Source organism: Elephas maximus, chromosome 3 (assembly GCF_024166365.1).
Source record: "Elephas maximus indicus isolate mEleMax1 chromosome 3, mEleMax1 primary haplotype, whole genome shotgun sequence".
NCBI lineage: Eukaryota > Metazoa > Chordata > Mammalia > Proboscidea > Elephantidae > Elephas > Elephas maximus.
In genome coordinates this window covers 2254109-2275903 of record NC_064821.1, presented here as the reverse complement: position 1 = coordinate 2275903, position 21795 = coordinate 2254109, and the positions used below count along the sequence as shown (strand labels likewise).

Here is a 21795-nt window from a genome sequence, read left to right as displayed (position 1 = left end):
CAGATGTTAAGCAGGAATGATACAATTAGATGCTGAGTTTAAAAACCAACATTCTGCTGGCAGTAGCACAGTAGGTGAAGGATACAATTACAACACGATAAACTCTTTAGAGGCTACTGTAATGATTATAGGATAATTGGTGCTAAATTCTGGGAAACAGAACTCTGCTGGAGACATGGACCTACAGGAGTTGATTGGTCTGGTAGTCGAAACCAAGGACATGAGTGGTTGTATCACCTTTTTAAAGAAGCTTAGACATGAAGATTGTGAAAAAAAGCTGAAATATAGCCAGAACCAGGGTCAATTAGATTGGAGAGATTATACTAAGGGCAAACAGTCAGGAGACAGGAGATACTGAAGATGCTGGACAGAGAGTAAATGATTGTGTGATGGATCAGAAAAGGGGACACACAGCTGATGCAGAGAGCCAAATTTTCACTGAGATGCAGAGTATGGAGGTGCCAATGGGTGTGGGAGCAGAAACTTTTGTAAGGAGAGGCAGGACATTGAGGAAATCCCTGCCGGATTGTGTCTAAATGTATACATTTATTCATTCACTCACTCATTAAAAAATATTTATTGAGTCCTTTTATTATGTACAGACATTAGTCTGGTTCAAGCGATTTCCTAATCCCCACTAAAATTCCACCAATCGTGTAATTCAGTAGTAGAGACATCAGTTTTAGGGTCAGACGGAGCTTAACAGCTTCAACTTCGTACTATCTCTGCCAAGGAGACTAATAAATCCTACGTTATATGCCAACTGCATCATGTGGAAATCTCAGATTCTTGTCCTTGCTTAGTTCCAACACCAGGCACCAATGCGGGATTATCCCTCTGACTCTTGCCACCCAGGGCTGGACCAGACCTCACAAGTTAAAAGGACATCATCTGTCATGGATTGAATTATGTCCCCCCAAAAATGTGTGTACCAATTTGGTTAGGCCACTTTTCCCAGTATTCTGTGGTTGTCTCCCTCCATTTTGTGATTGTAATTTTATGTTTAAAAAGATTAGGGTGGGATTGGAACACCATCCTTACCCAAGTCACATCCCTGATCCAATGTAAAGGGAGTTTCCCTGGGGTGTGGCCTGCACCACCTTTTATCTCTCAAGAGAGGAAAAGGAAAGGAAAGCAAGCAGAGAATTGGGGACCTCATACCACCAAGGAAGAAGCACCTGGAACAGTGTGTGTCCTTTACACCCGGGGTTCCTGCACAGAGAAGCTCCTAGTCCAGGGGAAGATGGACAAGAAAGACCTTCTTCCAGAGCCGACAGAGAGAGAAAGCCTTCCCTGGAACTGACACCCTGAATTTAGACTTCTAGCCTACTAGACTGAGAAACATATTTCTCTTTGTTAAAGCCATCCACTTGTGGTATTTTTGTTTTAGCAGCCCTACATGACTAAGACATCATCCTTCAAACTGCCAAACAGGCAGACAAATATCTGCTGCAAGTTTGAGAGTCTGAACAACTTCCAACTTCCAAGCTACTGGCTAGAAGTCTAGGGTTTCCCTCTATACCCCTCAGAATACGAGCCTCAAGATTAGAGGTCCCTGGCCCCCTTACTTCTGAGCTTCCTTTTGGTTCAATAATTTACTTGAACGAGTCACAGAATTCACAAAAAGTCCATCCTTACAATAACAGCTTTAATATAACAAGAAAGGATACAAATGAGATGCATAGGGTGAGCTCTGGGAGGATTCCAGTGCAGAGCTTCCATGTCTCCAGGACACGCTACCCTACACAAGGATGGATGTTTCTCACCAACTAAGAAGCTCCCTTAAGCCTCTTGCTTCTGAGATTTTATTGGACAGTCCTGCATGACAAGCTAAATTATGCCTCAAGAGGTTAACATCAGGCCACCAGGTGGTCCCTGTGATCTTACCTGCACTCATTAGACTTAACCTGCAGTCCAACTTTCATGAACCTCAAACGAAGACCAAATTGCTTTCTGCAAGGCAGTTCATCACCTTAGTTAGCAATTCTGAAATTGCTTTATGTATATTCAAAGATTCAGCAAAAAGTGTACACGCATGATAAGAGCCATGAGTATTACTTTTAGAGAAATGAGTAATATATAAAGTAATGGAAATGGCTAAAATGAGCCCTGTAGTGTTGGGCTGGAATCGGACACATGAGTACAATCTTGAGTTTTTAAAACACACAGATCCATAAACAGGTAAAAATATGTGTCATTGTATGTGTATACTCACACACACATATTTCCTAGCTCTTTCAACTTCGAGGGCCCAGTAGCAATTGTCATAACTAATGCGCAGATCTTTGTTTCTAAATATCATTCTCTAATCAAAGGAACAAAGTTTCTTGGAAAAAAGTTTGACTGCAGGGCTTGGGCAGAAAAAGGACAACATGAGCCTCAAACACGGGCAGAAAGAAATGTACAAATGATAGTGGGGTCATGTCAAAAAAAAAAAAGGAACCAATTTAAGAGATCTCCTAATAACCAAATCTGGGACAATCAGAGTTAGAAAAAAAAAAAGTAATATGGAATAGCCTATACTGGTATAAAAGATTTAATACATGAATAAAGGTTAGAAAAGGAAAAGATATTCCTTGTAGAATTCCAATTAGTACATATAAAGGAAATTATTGAAATAGAAAATACCATTTGGCAAACACCATCGTAATCGCTATCATGTTGTTAAGTACCGTTGAGTCGATTCTGACTCATAGTAACCCTATGTACAACAGAACCAAACAGTGCCCGGTCCTGCACCATCCTTACAATCATTGTTATGCTTGAGGCAATTGTTGCAGCCATGTCAATCTGTCTCCTTGAGGGTCTTCCTCCTTTTTGGTGATCCTTCACTTTACCAAGCATGATGCCCTTCTCCAGGGACTGGTCCATCCTAATAACCTGTCCAAAATATGCGAGAAAAAGTCTCATCATCCTCGCTTCTAAAGAGCATTCTGGTTGGGACTTCTTCCAAGACAAATTTGTTCATTCTTTTGGCAGTCCACGGTATATATTCAATAATCTTTACCAACACCACAACTCAAAGGCATCAATTCTTCTCCAGTATTCCTAATTCACTTTGCCAGCTTTAGCATGCACATGAGGCAATTGAAAGCTTGATTCCATCCACATGAATAAGGTCGACTCTACTTTGAGGTGGCAGCTATTCTCAAATCATATTTTGAGTGTCTTCCAACCTGAGGGGTTCATCTTCTGGCACTATATCAATGTTCCACTGCTATCCGGAAGGTTTTCATTGGCTAATTTTTTTCAGAAGTAGACTGCCAGGTCCTTCTTCCTAAATTGTCTTAGTCTGGAAGCTCAGCTGAAACCTGTCTGCCAAGGGTGACCTGCTAGTATTTGAATACCAGTGGCATAGTTTCTGGCATCACAGCAACACACAACCCCCAGAGTAGGACAAACTGACATGCGTGGGGGATAACTATCATAGGTAATAAATACCAATGGGGACTAAAATTAGTAGGTCAAAGTACGATAAAAAACAGAATATTTGCAAAGTCACAAACTACCACCCTAGGAGAAACTTGGAGCCCTGGTGGTACAGTGGTTAAAAGCTTGGCTGCTAACCAAAAGGTCGGCAGTTTGAATTCACCAGCTGCTCCTTGGACACTCTATGGGGCAATTCTATGTTGTCCTATAGAGTCACTATGAGTCGGAATCGACTCGATGGAGTGGGATTTTTTTTTTTTAACGAGAAACTTACTAATTGTAAAGGGTAAAAGAGTTAACTTTACAACAGGAAAGAATGAAAGGAAGTGTAATAAATATGGAAACAAAAAAATCTCTTAAACCAAATTAGAGATCAGAGATCAGTATATTTTATTGTATGCAAAATAACATCAACAAAACATGAGAAAAATATACAACCACATTTGCTCAAGGCTATTCCCTGCAGCTTTATTTGTAATAGCCAAAGACATGAAGAAAGGGAATTTAACTTGGACTCAGAAAGCAACAAACATTGACGACAGCCCCACAGTTACAATGAAACTGTCATTTCTCCCAAAGGCAAAAAGTAGCTCTAATGACTTCTTCTTTGCGTTAGTATTGCTTTCTTACTCAATGAGTAACTTTGTTCTTTAATCGCACACTCTTTGAAATTTGCTGTTTAAAATTATAGCAATAAGAATGAAACACCCCACTTTTGACAAGAGTCTCTGCACTGTGAGTTCTTTTATGTGTAGTGAGGTCTGAGGAAAGACTAATGGCTTTCCCACATTCCTTACATTCATAAAGGCTCTTCAATGTGAGTTCGTCTATGTCTAGAGAGGTTTGAGGAACAACTAAAGGCTTTCCAACATTGCTTACATTTATAAGGCCTCTCTCCACTGTGTGTTCTGATGTGTGTAGTGAGGGTTGAGGAATCACGAAAGGCTTTCCCACATTGCTTACATTTGTAAGGCCTTTCTCCACTGTGAGTTTTTATATGTAAAGTGAGGTATGAAGAACGACTAAAGGCTTTCCCACATTCTTCACATATATAAGGCTTTTCTCCACTGTGAGTTCTTAGGTGTGAACTGAGGTTTGAGGAACGATTAAAGGCTTTCCCACATTTATTACATTCATAGGGCTTCTCCCCACTGTGAGTTCGTATATGTGAAGTGAGGCAAGAGGACTTCCTAAAGGCTTTCCCACATTCATGACATTCATAAGGCCTAACTTCACTGTGAATTCTTATATGTTTAGTGAGGGATGAGGCCTGAATAAAGGCTTTCCCACACCGCTTACATTCATAAGGCCTAAGTCCACTGTGAGTTCTTCTATGCTTAGTGAGGGTTGAAGCCTCACTAAAGGTTTTCCCACAATCCTTACATTCATAAGGCCTAACACCACTGTGAGTTCTTACGTGTTGTGTGAGGGATGAAGCCTGACTAAAGGCTTTCCCACATTGCTTACATTCATAAGGCCTCTCTCCACTATGTGTTCTTTTATGTTGAGTGAGGTGTAGGGCCTGACCAAAGGCTTTCCCACATTGCTTACATTCATAAGGCCTCACTCCAGTGTGAGTTCTTATATGTGTAGTGAGGGATGAGGCTTGAATAAAGGCTTTCCCACATTGCTTACATTCATAGGGCCTCTCTCCAGTGTGAGTTCTTCTATGTATAGTGAGGGCTGAGGAATGACTAAAGGTCTTCCCACATTCTTTACATTCATAAGGCTTCTCTCCACTGTGAGTTCTTATATGTGTAGTGAGGGCTGAGGATTGGCTAAAGGCTTTCCCACATTCCTTACACTCATAAGGCCTCTCTCCACAATGAGTTCTTATATGTGTAGTAAGGTTTGAGGAATGACTAAAGGCTTTCCCACATTCCTTACATTCATAAGGCCTCTCTCCACGATGAATTCTTATATGTGTAGTGAGGTTTGCAGATTGCCTAAAGACCTTCCCACATTGCTTACACTCATAAGGCCTAATTGCACTGTGAGTTCTTATATGTATAGTCAGGGATGAGGCCTGACTAAAGGCTTTTCCACATTCCTTACATTCATAAGGCCTCTGCCCATTGTGAGTTCTTATATGTGTGCTGAGGTGTGATGACTGACTAAAGGCTTTCTCACATTCCTTACATTTGTAAGGCCTCTCTCCACTATGAGTTCTTATATGTTCAGCGAGGTGTGATGACTGACTAAAGGCTTTCCCACATTCCTTACATTCGTAAGGCCTCTCTTCACTGTGAGCTCTTATATATTGAGTGAGGGATGTGGTCTCACTAAAGGCTTTCCCACGTTCCTTACATCCGTAAGGCCTAGCCCTGTTATGAAATTTTTTACGTAAACTGAGGGATAAAGGACAACTATAGGTTTTATAACATTCTTTACATTCATGCTTATGACCTCTCACATGTGTCCAAAAGGATGAGAAACTACAGAAACCTTTCCCACACTCATTACATTCATAGTGTTTCTCACCAGTGAGTGTTGTCACAGAATGCTTAAGCGCTGAAATACAAATGAAGTCCTTCCCACATACCTTACATTTATGGGGTTTCTTTCCAGTAAGAGTTCTCATAGGAGTAGTTAGGTGAGAGAGACAACTGCAGGCTTCTTCACTTTTCTTACACTGAGAAGCATTGCATCCAGTGTGAGGTCTGGTATGATGCTTATGTGATGCGTGATACATGAAGGCTTTTCCACATTCACAGCATTCAAAAGCATTTATTTCTGGAGGATTTCTTTTTAACACAGTAAGCTTTGGATTCCAGCTGTAGGTTTTCCCACACTGATGGCCTTCATTACTTTCACTGTGGCTCTGTACTGTATGACTTCTGTTAAAAATGGGCAACGTGCTGTTGGAAATAAATTTGTTCCCATTTCACCATTACCAAACACAGTGAATGTGCATGGTTTTTGCCCTGTCTTGTCTCACATGTTTCACAGGTTAATTTATCTAGCAGAAACACTACCATTACTGTCACTGTTTTTCAGAAACATGGCTTTCTGACAATAGTGTCCAAGTGAAATATGTTTCAAGTAATCACATTTGACTCACATTTATGAGAATTCTCCAAACACATAATTTTACAGCTAGGTTTAAATATATCTCTGTTGTTAGGTGCCATCGAGTTGGTTCCGACTCACAGCAACCCCACGTACAACAGAATAAAACAATGCTTGGTCCTCTACCATCCTCAAAATCATCGCTACTTGTGAGCTCATTGCTGTAGCCATTGGTCTCAATTCATCTTCTTGATGGCCTTCCTTTTTTTCAATGACCCTCTACTTTACCAAGTGTTATGGATTATGTACCCCAAAAATGTGTGCTGTAAATCCTAACCTGTATGCTTGTGGTTATAATCCCATTTGGAATCGGTAGTCTTCATTATGTTAATGAGGCAAGATTAGGTTATGTTGGTGAGCATTAAGTTATGTTTATGAGGCAGGATTAGGGTACATCCTGAGTCAATCTCTTGAGATATAAAAGCAGGTGAACAAGCAGAGACAGGGGAAGATACATGCAATGCCATGTGAACAAATGCTCAGAGGAGACAAGGACCTTCCTCCAGAGCCAAGAGAGTTAAAAAGCCTTCCCCTAGAGCTAGCACTCTTTATTTAGTCTTCTAGCCTCCTGAACTGTGAGGAAATAAATTTGTTAGAGCCACCTACTTGAAGTATTTCTGTTATAGCAGCACTAGATAACTAAGATACCAAGCATTATATATATAAACACCTATACTTGTATATATATAAGCATGTAATGTAATGACACTGTAGGACTTTTTCATGAGGCACTACTTTTGCCTGTATGAATGACACTCACCTCAAATATCTCCTCTGATCCTTATGCTGATCTTTACTCCCATGTGCTTCACAGATTTCTCCTAACACGGAGAACCAGGTGTTACTCTTCATGAATTGCACCATCCTATGTTCACTGGATAACTTTTCTCCTTCAATAAGGTTTCGAGAGACTGACCCAGTAATTCAAGTTGAGATTCACAATATAAAATAAAAAGGAAAGAGGAATTATTAGGGCAAAAAAGGCTGCTGTGAACAAAGAAACAGCCACATTTTGCTGTTTCAGCACTTTGGCAATGGTTAAAAAGCAATTTACTAGGAAATACATCCATGAAGACTGACAGTGACAGTGACATAAATAGGTATAATTACAAGAGCTAAGTAGAAAGGACAGAACACAATACACACATAACATTAAAAGAAGGAACAGGTCTCCATGACCACAGGTTTGACAGGATTGCTAAAGTCAGAAAAGATCAGGCATCTGCAAAATTGTGTCCTCAACCCAAGAGACTTTTTCTAACTGATTCAAATGCAATTTCCTCCATGCGGGGCTGGTCCTTCAAAAAATTCTTGCTTTCCTGGTACTCCCCAATACAGTGGCCCTGGATGAGTCCTATCTCTACTGTCCTTGATTCTTTGGGGGGGGGGAAATGTATATACTGACATGGTGCTTGTGAAGAGATGCAGAGCATGAAGGAAGACAGTGCAGAGCAATGAATATTTCCCTGACACTAAACCAAAAGTTTGCTCTTCAGAGTCTCTGAAGATGGGCAGGTGTATTTATTTGCCACAAAATAATCATGTCAGACTTGTAATAAACACAGTAAAACTCTCTACAAGGTCCCAAAACGCAAATATCTCAGTGTGCCAAATGACCCCTGAAGCCAATGCTTACTCTTAGAACACTTAAAGAACCTCAGTGCTTTTAATCGCGAGAAATAAAAACTCACTTTAATACATACAGCTTTACATTCATAAAGAAGCCAGAATATGTGAACTCCATAGACCCAGAGACCATGTCTGTTTTATGTAACAATTTATTCCCATTTCTCAGCCCAAATACCGGAGCAAAGTCAATGAGTAAAATATTTTTGTTCACTAAAGGAATTAAAAAAAAATGAACGCCATTCTTACCTACTGAGGCCAGGTTTCTGAAGGTTTCCATCATCACATCTCTGTAGAGTATCCTCTGAGCAAGATCCAGCAAAGCCCACTCTTCCTGGCTAAAGACCACAGCCACATCCTCAATGAACGCTGAGTCCTAAAACATCCCACACATTGTGGATAAGCAAGGTGCCAAGTACTTCAATGTGTATGAGAAGGAAGGGTGAGGCTGTCTGTCCTGGAAAACTAACAATTCATAGGGATTTGACACGAAGTTCTATGTTCTACCAAGGTCTACTCTAGAGTATGGGCATCAGCCTTTTCCCTTCACTAACTACATTTACTTCCTCATTGACTGCATCCTGTCTCACAGACTTCCCACATACTGAAATAATTTCCCCAGTTTGACTGTGACCAACTACAGTCTTATTCCTCAACAGTTAGAAACATAGCAGAAATTAGAGAAATGCTCTAATTCAGATCGTCACTTCCTTGTGAACAAACAATTTCACTTCCTTCTATAAGACCACCCATCAAAACCTAAAGCACAGGGTGAAGACAGGATGAAGTTTTAACAACTGGGAAACGCTGCAGAACGGTACTGCTTCCTTTGATCTCACAGCCATGGGAGGACTAGGGGCTCCCACAAACTGGCAACCCAAGGCCCTGAGCTGGTCATATTTTCTTGAACAACTGCATGAGAACAGGTCCACCTGCCGAAAAAAGAATATTCTTTTGGAGAACTGTGAATTTTTACATGTCACCTATTTTTTTAAAAAAAATCAGTTATTCTGTCATCCTCTCTGTCCCTTTCAATGAGACAGGCAAAGGTAATACAAGTTAAAAAGAGCTCAGGTGAGACAGAAAATTTTGAGATCTGATGCAACTGGATGCCAATTATTAGTGACTCCTGCCCTCAACAAGCGTAACTCCACACACCCTCACACAAACACAATCTAACCATGTAAGATGACAAAGAGCTGAAACGAGAATAGCATACCCTTGTGTTTGCTGACCAAGGAGAAGAGGTTACGATGCTCATTTTGTAATGACTGCACAACATGATAAACATAATCAATGTCGCCAAGTTATACACGTAAATCAAAATAAAAAACCAAATCCATTGCCGTACAGTCAATTCTGACTCATAGCGACCCTATAGGACTGCCCATTGGATTTCTAAGGAGCGACTGGTGCATCTGAACTGCTGACCTTTAGTTTGGCACCTGTGCTGGTAACCACTGTGCCCCGGTCTCCAATCAATGTCATCAAGTTATACATGTAAACGCTGTTGAATTAGCAAATGTTCTATTACATATAATTTTTTTACCACAAATTGATTTTGTAAGTTGAAGTACAGATGATTTACCTGTTAAACTGCCCATGAAGCCTAGGAAACAGAGACTTACACTCCAGCCCTCTAGAGGCTCCACTCCAAAATTCTCTCACATTTGCAGCCCCTAGACGGCACAAAACCATGATCACCTACCTGAACCCCGACCAGTGGAATTCCCTGGTCTGTAAGAGCAATCTCTGTGAAACAGCACCAATCTGTTGGTTTCCTCACGTAGTAAAGAAAGAAAAAGCTGCTAAACTACACTTTGAGTGGTAAAACAGAGCAGCTTTGAAGTAAGAAGACTCCTCTTATCAGGGAAGGGATGAAGTGAGCCATCTATGTCATTTCTAATTAATCCTGGTATGATGATGTCACAACAAACTCTGAGCTAAAGCCAAAATTCAAAACTATCCTCCACTACAGTGGGCCAGGTTACGTATTTTAAAGCCATAAAAAACCCTAATTTTAATTATACAATATCCAAAAAAACCAAACCCACACCCATCAAGGCAGTTCTGACTCATAGCAACCTCAAGGGGTTTCCAAGGTTGTAAAGCTTTACGGAAGCAGACTGCCACATCTATCTTCCATGGAGCAGCTGGTAGGTTCGAAGTGAATTATACAACATAGTAACGATAAAATGTTCTGTGTATTGGGCAACTACTATTTGTGAAAGGTTTTGCAAAAAGTTTTCAACACACTTAATCATTAGGTGCCGTTAAGCCGGTTTCGACTCATAGCGACTCTATGCACAACAGAACGAAACACTGCCCAGTCCTGCACCATCCTCACAATTGTTGTTGTGCTTGAACCCATTGTTACACCACTGTGTCAATCCATCTCGTTGAGGCTCTTCCTCTTTTTTGCTGACCCTCTACTTTACCAGCACACTAGAGCTCATTTATATCTTGTAACTCTCCTAAGCAGATTATTACTTCAAACAATTCACAGCTGAGTAAAAGCAGGACTTTGAACCAGCTGGAACCAATTCAATAATGGCTAAGGACGCAAAACCAGAGCAGACATGAATTTTTTAAATTTTGGTGAAGCGGATTGATAATCAGATGGGAAAAGTCATAGGTCCAAGCCCCAGAATGGGAGAACGAGAAGGTGTTGTGTGCCCTTTCAGGAGCCGAATGCAAAAGACTAGATTACTGGCAGAAGTGTGGTGAGTGACTCATGTTAAGAGTGCCATGGTGAGCTGCCATCTTTGAGCCTAGCACCACTGCTTCCAAATCTGCTGAAAAGTCGATGGGCAAAATACCTGGTTGTCATGCAGTGTTTCACTCTGTTGTGCGCAGGGTCGCTATGAGTCGGAACTGACTCGACAGCACCTAACAGCAACAACAACAATGCAACACACAGGCTGCCCTTGTTTTCTAAAAGGGAGATGAAGTTTCTACCAAGACTTTGACCCGTAATTGTTCTTGTTCCGTCTATCTTTCCGGTTCACAAAAATTTTTTAAATTCGTGTCTGCTTCTGTTTCATTTCCTCAGCCATGATTAATTTAATTGGGTATGAACAAGTTCAAAGCCTTGGTGTAAAGTTAATCAATTAATCACATGCTCAATGTTGCCTACGTGGAATGTTCGTGAGTCAGGGTCAGAATGCAGGTCAATTTGTCTTCGAAGGCTAAACTTCTGACAACTACATTTCTGCTCGCATGCACGCGGTTTTGCTGTTATTCTGGCTGCTATTCTCCAATCACACCATGCATGGTCTATAGCCCTGATGGATACTGGGGAGAGGAGACAAAGAAAACATACTATTTAATTCACAAAACTTGGGGCGACTTCTGTCAAAGCCCTGTGTCTCAGACGAGACTTCTTCCCTTCAGACTCTTAACTGTGGGTACCTTCATTTACTAAAACTGATTTAGGTAATACTGACACAGAGCCTACTTTATGCTGGCAAAGCAGATACAGCAGTGAACAAAACAGAAGATCTGGATGAACATGGATCGTAAGTTCTTTGTGTGCAGACCAAAAAGAAAAACAAAAGTCAGCTCTGACTCATAGCGACACTCTAGGACAGAGTCAAACTGCCCCACAGGGTTTCCAAGGAGCAGCTGGTGGATTCAAACTGCTCATCTTTCGGTGAGCAGCCGAGCTCTCAGGCACTGCGCCACCACATGTATATGCAGACTGCCAAGTGGTGACAAGGCCCCAGGAAACGCAGCACAGGGGGCCATAAGCAGCAAGCCACACGGGCATGTTTATCTTCAGTAATCCGGCGCAGCTGCAAAGCGGTCGTTTCAGGAAACCTGAGCTAGGGAGACCTGGCTTGGTAAGGGACAGAAAGAGCTCACTTCCAATTCCAGAAATGTGGAAGCAGACAACGGTGATTTTGCAAACACTCATATACATTTCACATGCTTGTCAACTTCAACAAGTCCCAGCTCAGAGGCAGAGGAGTCAAAGGGCTCACTCACCTTCACGCCCAGGGAAGGGAAGACACATTGCCTACACCAGAGAAGAAAAGGTCATTAGCAGTAAGCTAAACATATACATTTGGGGAACTAGATAAACAAAACCAGCATAAATGAACAGTATAAAGAAAGTAACGTGAAAATAAAGCCCAGAGTAATGACGCAAATGAAGACTTCCAGTTTCTGGTCCTATGTTAATATAAGTAGTTTGTAAGTCGTTACTCTCATCTCACAAGAAAAAATCTGAACATACTGGACTCAAAAAATTGAGGTCACAGGGCAAACTGCTGCCCCTAAATTGGAGGGACACATAAGCAGCTACCAGAACAAAAATTTAGGAGCAGAAACCACCTAAGATCAGTATCAGCGCAGGAAAACTTAAAATGCAATCGATGAATTGCAGGAGGCGCGATGTGGACAAACTTCAGGGATAAAAATGCCACCGTGGCCCAATCTTAGGGGGACCCACAGAGTTTAGGAGTTTTACCTGCAGGAACCCTATCAGGTCCTCAGTGTGACCGTCAGAGAAATATCTCCTTGTGTTTCCTTCCAGTAGCAAAAAGAAGAAAAGCAGCCATTTTGAAAATTTCCAAGATTCTGTTCTCCCTGACAAGGCCTGCCCTCAAGGGAAACAATCTTACCAGAGTCCAGCTGACCTGCAACAGTGAAATACCCACCCCCAGCCTCATCTAGGCTTCCGGTCTCACCACAGTAGGTGAGGGGAGAAGCAGAGAAGCATTTATACAGTTACTGCCCCGGGGCACAGGCTCACTAAAAGACTGAGACTTAATCATGGGAGTATACCGGGCTTCCCCTTTGTCCACACCTTACCACCACATCAGTAGGGCTTTATAAGATAGTGACATTATGACAGAATTCCAAGTGTCAGACCTGATTTAAGAAGTGTCTAGGAAACACAAACACAACAGGAAAAAAAAAAAAAAAACAACACAAGAACATCAGAGCAACTGACAACTACAATAAACAGTAAACACAGCCTAGCGTCTGGCCAGATGAAGTTAAACCTCATACTGAAGGCCTATTTCTCTACCTCATTTCCTTTTACTTAGTACATAATCTCCAGCTTTCAACAATAACAAAAAAACTACTAGGTATCCTAAAGACATACTAGGCGACAGAGCAAGCCTCAAAATTAGCCTAGGGATGGCATAGATTTTGGAATCATCAGACCAAAAATTCCAAATAATTATAACATGCTAATAAAGCGCATAACATGTAACAACACATGGGGAATGTAAGCAGAGGGATGGAAACTGTAACAAAGAAACCAAAGGAAATGCCAGAAATGAAAAACTTTGTAAGACATGAAAAATACCTTTAACAAGTTCATCAAATGGCAGCAAAAAGTCAAGGAAAGAATCTGTGAGCTTGAAGACATGTTAACTCCCAAAACTGAAATGCTGAGAGAAAAAAGAATAAAAAAGATGGAACAAAATGTCTTAAGAACTGTGGGACAGTTACTAAATGTGGACCATCCACGTATTGAGAGTACCAGAAAGAAAACACAGAAAAAATGAACAGAAGAAATATTTGAGGTAATAATGACTAAGCGCGTTAGGTAAATCTGCTGCAAAAGACCTCTTTAAAGTGTTAAAAAGCAAAAATGTCTTTTGAGGACTAAGGTGTGCCTGACCCAAGCCATGATATTTTCCATCTCCTCATAGGCACGCGAAAGCTGGACAATGAATAAGGAAGACTGAAGAACTGATGCCTTTGAATTATGGTGTTGGCGAAGAACACTGAGGATACTGCGGACTGCCGGAAGAACGGACAAAACCGTCTTGGCAGAAACACTGCCAGAAGGCTCCCTGGAAGCGAGGATGGCGAGACTTTATCTCACATAGTTTGGACATACTATTGGGAGGGGTCAGTCCCTGGAGAAGGACATCATGCTTGGTAAAGTAGAGGGTCAGTGAAAAAGAAGACCCTCAACAAGATGGACTGACACAGTGGCTGTAAGAATGGGCTCAACCATAACATGATTGTGGGGATGGCACAGGACCGGGCAGTGTTTCGCTCTGTTGTACGTAAGGCTGCTATGAGTCTGAACCGACTCGATGGCACCTAACAACTACTGAGAAATTCAGAAAACTAATGACGCACACCAAACCAAAAATTCAGGAAGTTCAGGGAACACCAAGCAGGATAAATACAAAAAAAAAAAAAAAATCAAAGAGAAAATACTAAAAGAAGCCAGAGGAGAGAAAAATCACCTTCCTATTGAAAAGCATGGGTAAGAATTACATCAGACTCGTCCTAAGAAACCATGCAAAAGCAAGGAGAGAGTGGAATGAAATATTTAGTGTTAAGAGAAAAAAAAAAAAAAAAGACTAAACTAGAATTCTGTATCCAGCAAAATTATCCTTCAAAAGGGAAGGAGGAAAATAAGCTGACTAGGGTGTGCAGAAAGTGAAATAAATGCTGACTAGGGTGTGCAGAAAGTGAAATAAATGCTGACTAGGGTGTGCAGAAAGTGAAATAAATGCTGACTAGGGTGTGCAGAAACTGAAATAAATGCTGACTAGGGTGTGCAGAAACCGGCACCGTCATCCATCGCTGGCGGGAATGCAATGAGGCACAGCCACTGTGGAAAAGTCTGACAGTTCCTCAAAAAGCTGACTATACAACTACGATATACCTCAGCAATCCCACTTACAAGCAAATACCCAAAGGAATTAAAAGCAGAAAATCAAACAGAAATCTGTACGCCAATATCCACTGCAGTATTGTTCACAAGTCAAAATATGGAAACAACCTAAATGCCCATCAACAGATGAACAGATAAACAAAATACAGTATTATCCATACAATGGAATATTGTTTAGCTATAAAGAGAAATGAAGTCCTGAGAGATGTTAGACCATGGATGAACTTTGAAAACATTTTGCTGAGTGAAACAGCCACAAAAGGACAAATACTGTGTGATCCCACCGCTATGAAATAAGGAAATGTATAATGACTAAACTTCTCAGTGGTTACCAGGGGTGGGAAAGGGAGAGAAAAGGCGTTTACTGCATAGGGGACACCGAGTTTGTTATTGGTGGTGGAATAAGCTGGGAAAAGAGTAGTAATAGCTGCATGACAGATGAACATAATCGATGTCACGACATTATTGTTGTTCTTAAGTTGCCGTCAAGCTGATTATGACTCACAGTGACCCTGTGTGTGCAAAGCAGAACTGCTCCATAGAGTTTTCAAGGCTGTGACCAGCTGGAAGAAGATCACCAGGCCTATCTCCAGAGGAGCCTGTAGGTGGGTTCAAACCACCAACCTTTCGGCTAGCAGTACAGTGCTTAACTGTTTTGCCACCCATTAAGTTATACATGTGAAAACTGTAGAATTGGCAAATGTTTTGTTATACATATTTTTCTGACAATGAAAAAGATTTTTAAAAAAGAGTGAAGGAGAAATAAGGATGTTTCCAGACAAACAAATTCGGAAGAAATTGGTCACAGTAGAGCTTCCTTGCAAGAAACATTAAAATAAGTTCTTCAGAGAGAAGAAAAATGATGTGGATCAGAAATTCAGACTTACATAAGGAAAGGGAGAGTATTAGACAATTAATAAATAAAGGTAACATAAAATCCTTTAACTTTCTTATTCTTAATTGATCTAAAAGTTAACAGTTTGTTCAAAATAGTAATAGCAAAAATATATTACATGATTATAGTTCATGGATAAGTGAAATGAATGACAGCAATGTTACAGGAACAAGAGGGAGGAATTGAGAATACAGTTATAAGGTATTTGTACTACCCATGAAGTCACATAATGTTGCCTGAAAGTGGACTAGAACGGTGGTAAATATATACTGCAAAAACCACGATAACCACTCAAGGAGGGGGTGGCAGGGAGGAAGCACAATGGATACACTAAGAGAGGAGAACATGCAATGATATATAAAGCTCAATTAAAACCAGTGGAAGTAGAAAGAGAGAGACAAAAAGAAAAAGGGCAATGAATAGAAAACTCTTAACAAACATGATAAGGAGCCCTGGTGACACAGTGGTTAAGCGCTCAGCTGGTAAATACAATAGCAACTCCATGGCAGAAAGATGTGGCAGTCTGCTTCCGTAAAGATCGTTGTTAGGTGCTATCAAGTCAGTTCCAACTCATGGCGACCCTATGTACGACAGAACGAAACATTCCTACTCCCCTGCCATCTGCACAACCATTTCTATGTTAGAACCAATTGTTGCAGCTACAGTGTCAATCCATAATATTACAGCCTTGGAAAACTATGGAAAACTCTGACCTATAGGGTCCCAATGAATCGGAATCAACTTGACGGCACACATCAACAACGTGAAGACATTAATTCAACTATATTAATAATCCGTTTAAACACCAGTGGTCTAAATACACCAATTAAAACACTACACTGTGCACAAGAAATTGACTTAAAAGTAATAGAAACTCAAAAGAAAGATGGAGCAGTTATATTAATTTCAGACAAAGCAGGTTCCAGACAAGAAAAGTGATCAGGATAAAGACAGGCATTACATGGTAGAAGAGTCAATTTTTTAAGAAGGCATGATGATCCTTAATGTGTATGCATCTAACAACAGAGCACCAAAATATGTGATGCAAAAACCAACAGAACTACAAGGAGAAATAAATCTACTACTATAGTTGGAGACTTCAGCACCCCTACATTGGTAACGGACAGAGCCAACAGACCGAAAATCAGAAAGGCCATAGTTGAAGCAACACTATCAATCAACTGGATCTAACTGACATTTACCCAATGTGTCATCTAAAAACAACACCATACAAAGTCTTCTCAAGCTCACAGGGAACATTCACCAAGGCAGACCACATTATAGGCCACAAAACACACATTAACAAATTTAAAAGATTGGAAGTTATACAAAGTATGTGCTCAGACCACACTGGAATTAAACTAGAAATTAATAAAAGAATGATAGAGGGAAAATCCCAACATACACTGGGATTTAAACAACACATTTCTAAGTAACACATGGGACAAGGCAGTCCCGAGAGAAACTATAAAGTATTTTAAACTAAGTGAAAATGAAAATACAACTTAAAATCTGCTGGATGCAGAGAAAGCCATGCTGAGAGGAAAATTTACAGTGCTGAATGTAAATATTAGAAAAGAAGACAGATTAATATTAATAACCTGGGATTCCATCTTAGGAACAAAGAAAACGTTTAATCGGGAAATGTTTACGAACGTTTTATCAAGAAAGTATACCAAATTCTCTATCTGTTCCAGAAAACAGAAGCAGAGCAAATACCTGCAAACTAATTTTATGAGACCAGCATCACACAAACACCAAAGCCAGACAGATACTACAGCACTACAAGAAACAAAGACCATTATCTCTCATGAACACAGATATAAAACTTCACGGTGAAATATTAGAAAATTAACCCGACAATGTAAAGAAGAACTATACACCATGCCCACTTGGAATTTATTCTATGCATGCAAGACTGTTTCAGCACTAGAAGATCCACTGGTGTAATCCACCAGATCAACAGGCTAAGCAAGAAGAATCATATGAACATATCAACAGAAGCAGAAAAAGCACGTGACAAAACCCAACACCCATTCAGAATAAAAATCCTCAGCAAACCAGGAAAAGAAAGAAATATCTTCAACTTGATAAAGAACATCTACTAAAGAACCTACAGTTAACGTCATAATTATTGGCAAGAAGCCTGATGCTTTCCTGATAAGATAGGAACAAGCAGAGGACCTTCCCACTCGTCACTCCAACACAACACTGGTACAGGCATACCTCATTTTACTGCACTCGCTTTACTGCATTTTGCAGCTATTACTTTTTTTACAAATTGAAGATCTGTGGCAATCCTGCGTCCAGCAAATCTATTGGCGCCATTTTCCTAACAGCATGTGCTCACTTCGTGTCTGTGTCACATTTTAGTAATTCTTGAAATATTTCAAACCTTTTCATCATTATTTTATCTCTTAAGGTGACCTGTGATGAGAGATCTTTGATGTTACCATTGTTATTACTTTGGGGCACCATGAACCGTGCCCACATAAGACAGTGAACTTAACTGATAAACACTGTGTGCTTTCTGACTGTTCCACCAACCGGCCACTCCCCCACCTCTCTCCCTCTGGGGCCTCCCTATTCCCTGAAGACTCAACATTGTAAAAATGTCTATTCTGCTCAAAAAACAAAAAACTAATTCAAAATGGATCAAATACCTAAACATGAAACCAAAAACTATAAAGATCACAGAAGAAAAATAGGGTCAATGCTAGAGGCCCTAATACACAGCATTAACAGAATACAAACCATAACTAACAACACACAAACTCCAGCAGATAAGCTAGATAACTGGGATCTCCTAAAAATTAAACACTTATGCTCATCAAAAGACTTCACCAGAAGAGTAAAAAGGGAACCTACAGACGGGGAAAAAACTTCGGCTATGACAAATCTGACAAAGGTCTAATATCTAAAATCTGCAGGAAACTCCAACACCCTCTACAACAGAAAGACAAATAATCCAATTCAAAAGTGGGCAAAGGAAATGAACAGACACTTGACCAAAGAAGACATTCAAGCAGCTAACAGACACATGAGGAAATGCTCAAGATCACCAGCCATTAGAGAAATGCAAATCAAAACCACAGTGAGATACCATCTCACCCCCGGCATTACTGGCATTAGAACTTTTATGCACTGCTGGTGGGAATGCAAAATGGTACAATCATTTTGGAAAATGATACGGCACTTCCTTAGAAAGTTAAAGATAGAAATACCATACAATCCAGCAATCTCACTCCCAGGAACATCCTAGAGAGATAAGAGCCATCACACAAATAGACATGTGCACACCCATGTTCACTGCAGCATCGTTCATAATAGCAAAAAGATGGAAACAACCCAGATGCCCATCAGCAGATGGACAAACTATGGTACATACAATCGAACACTATGCAATGATAAAGAACAACGATGAATCTGCAAAGCATCTCACAACATGGATGAATCCAGAGGGCTTTATACTGAGTGAAATAAGTCAGTCACAAAAGGAAAAATAATGTATGGGATCACTATTATAAAAACTCATGAAAAGGTTTACACACAAAAAGAAGCAATCTTTGCTGGTTACAAAGGAGGGGAGGGGAGGATGGAAAAACACTAAGTAGACAATAGATAAGCGGTAACTTTGGTGAAGGTGAAGACAGTAAACAATACTGGAGAAGCCAGCATGACTTGAACAAGGCAAGGTCATGGAAGCTCCACAGACACATCCAAACTCCCTGAGGGACCAGATTACTGGGCTGAGGGCTGTCGGGGAACATCCAGCTCAAATGGCATAACAATAGTTTATAAAGAAAATGTTCTACATCATACTTTGGTGAGTAGCATCTGGGGTCTTAAAAGCTTGTGAACAGCCATCTAAGATACTCTACTGGTCTAATCCCGTAAGAAGCAAGGGAGAATGTAAAGACATAAGGGAAAGACTAGTCCAAAGGACCAAAACTACCACGTCCTTGACCAGACTGAGTCCAGTACAACTAGATGGTGCCTTCTACCACCACCAACTGCTCTAACAGAGATCACAATAGAGGGTCCCAGACAGAGCTAGAGAAAATGTAGAACAAAACTGTAACTCACAAAAAAAAGACCAGACTTACTGGCCTGACAGACTGGAGAAACCCAGAGAGTATGGCCCCCAGACACCCTTTCAGCTCAGTAATAAAGTCACTCCTGAGGTTCACCCTTCAGCCAAAGATTAGAGAGGCCCATAAAACAAAACGAGACTAAAGAGGCACACCAGCCGAGGGGCAAAGACTAGAAGGCAGGAGGGGACAGGAAAGCTGGTAATAGGGAGCCCAAGGTTGAGAAGGGAGAGTGTTGACACATTGTGGGGTTGGTAACCACTGTCAGAAAACAATATGTGCACTGTTCAATGAGCAGCTAGTTTGTTCTGTAAACCTTCATCTAAAGTATAATAAAAAAAGAAAATCTGCTGCAAAAGACTTCTTTAAAGTATTAAAAAGCAAAGATGCCACTTTAAAGACTAAGGTGCGCCTGACTCAACCCATGGTGTTTTCAAGTAACTCATATGCATGTGGAAATTGTACAATGAATAAGGAACACCGAAGAAGAATTGATGCCTTTGAATTATAGTGTTGGCAAAGAAAACTGAATATACCATGGACGGCCAGAAGAACAAACGCATTTGTCTTAGAAGTACACCAGAATGCTCCTGAGTATCAAGGACGTTGAGACTTCGTCTCGTGTACTTTCAATATATTATCAGGAGGGACAAGTCCCTGAACAAGGACATCATGCTTGGTAAAATTAAGGGTCAGCCAAAAAGATGAAGACCCTCAACGAGATGGATTGACACAGTGGCTGTAACAATGGGCTCAAGCATAATGATAGGATGGTGTAGGACCAGGCAGTGTTTCATTCTGTTGTACATGGAGTTGCTAAGAGTCAGGACCCACCTGACCGCACCTGACAACAACAGCAATATCCATTCTGCATCCCGTGGATCAAGGAGTAATTTTGACTTTCAAGTCTTATTATTTAATAAATACATTTTGTAAGGCTGTAGCTACCATAGATAGTGATTCCTCTGATAGTTCTGGGCAAAGTAAGCTGAAAATATTCTGGAAAGGACTCACCATTCTAGATGCATTAAGAACGTTTGTGATTCAAGGGAGGAAGTCAAAATATCAATACTAAGACTAGTTTGGAAGAAGAAGATTTCAACCCCTGTGGATTACATTGAGGGGCTCAAAACTTCAGTGGAGGAAGTAACTGCAGATGTGGTGAAATTACCAAGACAACTAGAATTAGAAGTGTAGCCTGAAGATGTGACTAAATTGCTGCAATCTGATGACAAAACTTTAATGGCTGAGGAGCTGCTTCTTACGGATGACCAAAGAAAGTGGTTTCTTGAGATGGAATCTACTCCTGGTGAAGATGCTGTGAACACTGAAGTGGCAAGAAAGGATTTAGAATATTACATAAACTTAGTTGATAATGCAGCTGCATGGTTTGAGAGAACTGTCTCCAATTATGAAAGATCTATTGGAGTAAAATGCTATAAAACACCATCGCAGACTACAGAGAAACACTTCACGAAAGAACAGTCAATGAATGTGGCAAACTTCATTGCTGTCTTATTTCGAGAAACTGCCACAGCCATCCTCGCCTCTAATGATCATTTTGGCTGTACTTCTTCCAAGACAGATTTGTTCCTTCTTCTGGCAGTCCATGGTATATTCAGTATTTGCCAACACCATAAGTCAAAGACATTAATTCTTCTTCAGTCTTCCTTACTCATTGTCCAGCTTTCACAGGCATATGAGGTGACTGAAAACATCATGGCTTGGGTAAGGTGCACCTAAGTCCTTAAAGTGACATCTGTGCTTTTTTACACTTTAAAGAGATCTTTCCCAGCAGATTTGCCCAATGCAATGCATCATTTGATCTGCTGGCTGCTGCTTCCACGGGCGTTGATTGTGGATCTGAGTAAAATGAAATCCTTGACAACGTCAATCTTGTCTCTGTTTACCATGATGTTGCTTATTGGTCCCGTTGTGAGATTTTTAAATTTTTCTTTATGTTGAGGTGTAATCCATACTGAAGACTGTGGTCTTTGATCTCCATCAGTAAGTGCTCCAAGTCCTCTTCACTG

The 21795-nt window shown here is 40.6% G+C and overlaps 1 protein-coding gene across 4 annotated transcripts in view; it reads right to left on the bottom strand.

Annotated features, from left to right (window-relative positions):
- Positions 1-21795, bottom strand: part of LOC126071868 (zinc finger protein 345-like) — a 245407-nt gene that overhangs the window by 159413 nt on the left and 64199 nt on the right. Inside the window, exons 3-5 of one of the 4 annotated variants that reach the window (XM_049876243.1) lie at positions 8374-8500; positions 7259-7409; positions 3822-6266 (exon numbers count right to left, since the gene is read on the bottom strand). The exons of 1 other annotated variant lie outside the window; for it this stretch is intronic. In XM_049876243.1, the coding sequence (XP_049732200.1) occupies positions 4229-6266; positions 7259-7409; positions 8374-8500 (2316 nt within the window). In that variant the 3' untranslated portion in view covers positions 3822-4228. Of the gene's footprint in view, positions 1-3821; positions 6288-7258; positions 7410-8373; positions 8501-21795 lie in introns of those variants that run through there. 2 more of the 4 variants (XM_049876241.1, XM_049876242.1) reach the window with 2 other exon arrangements.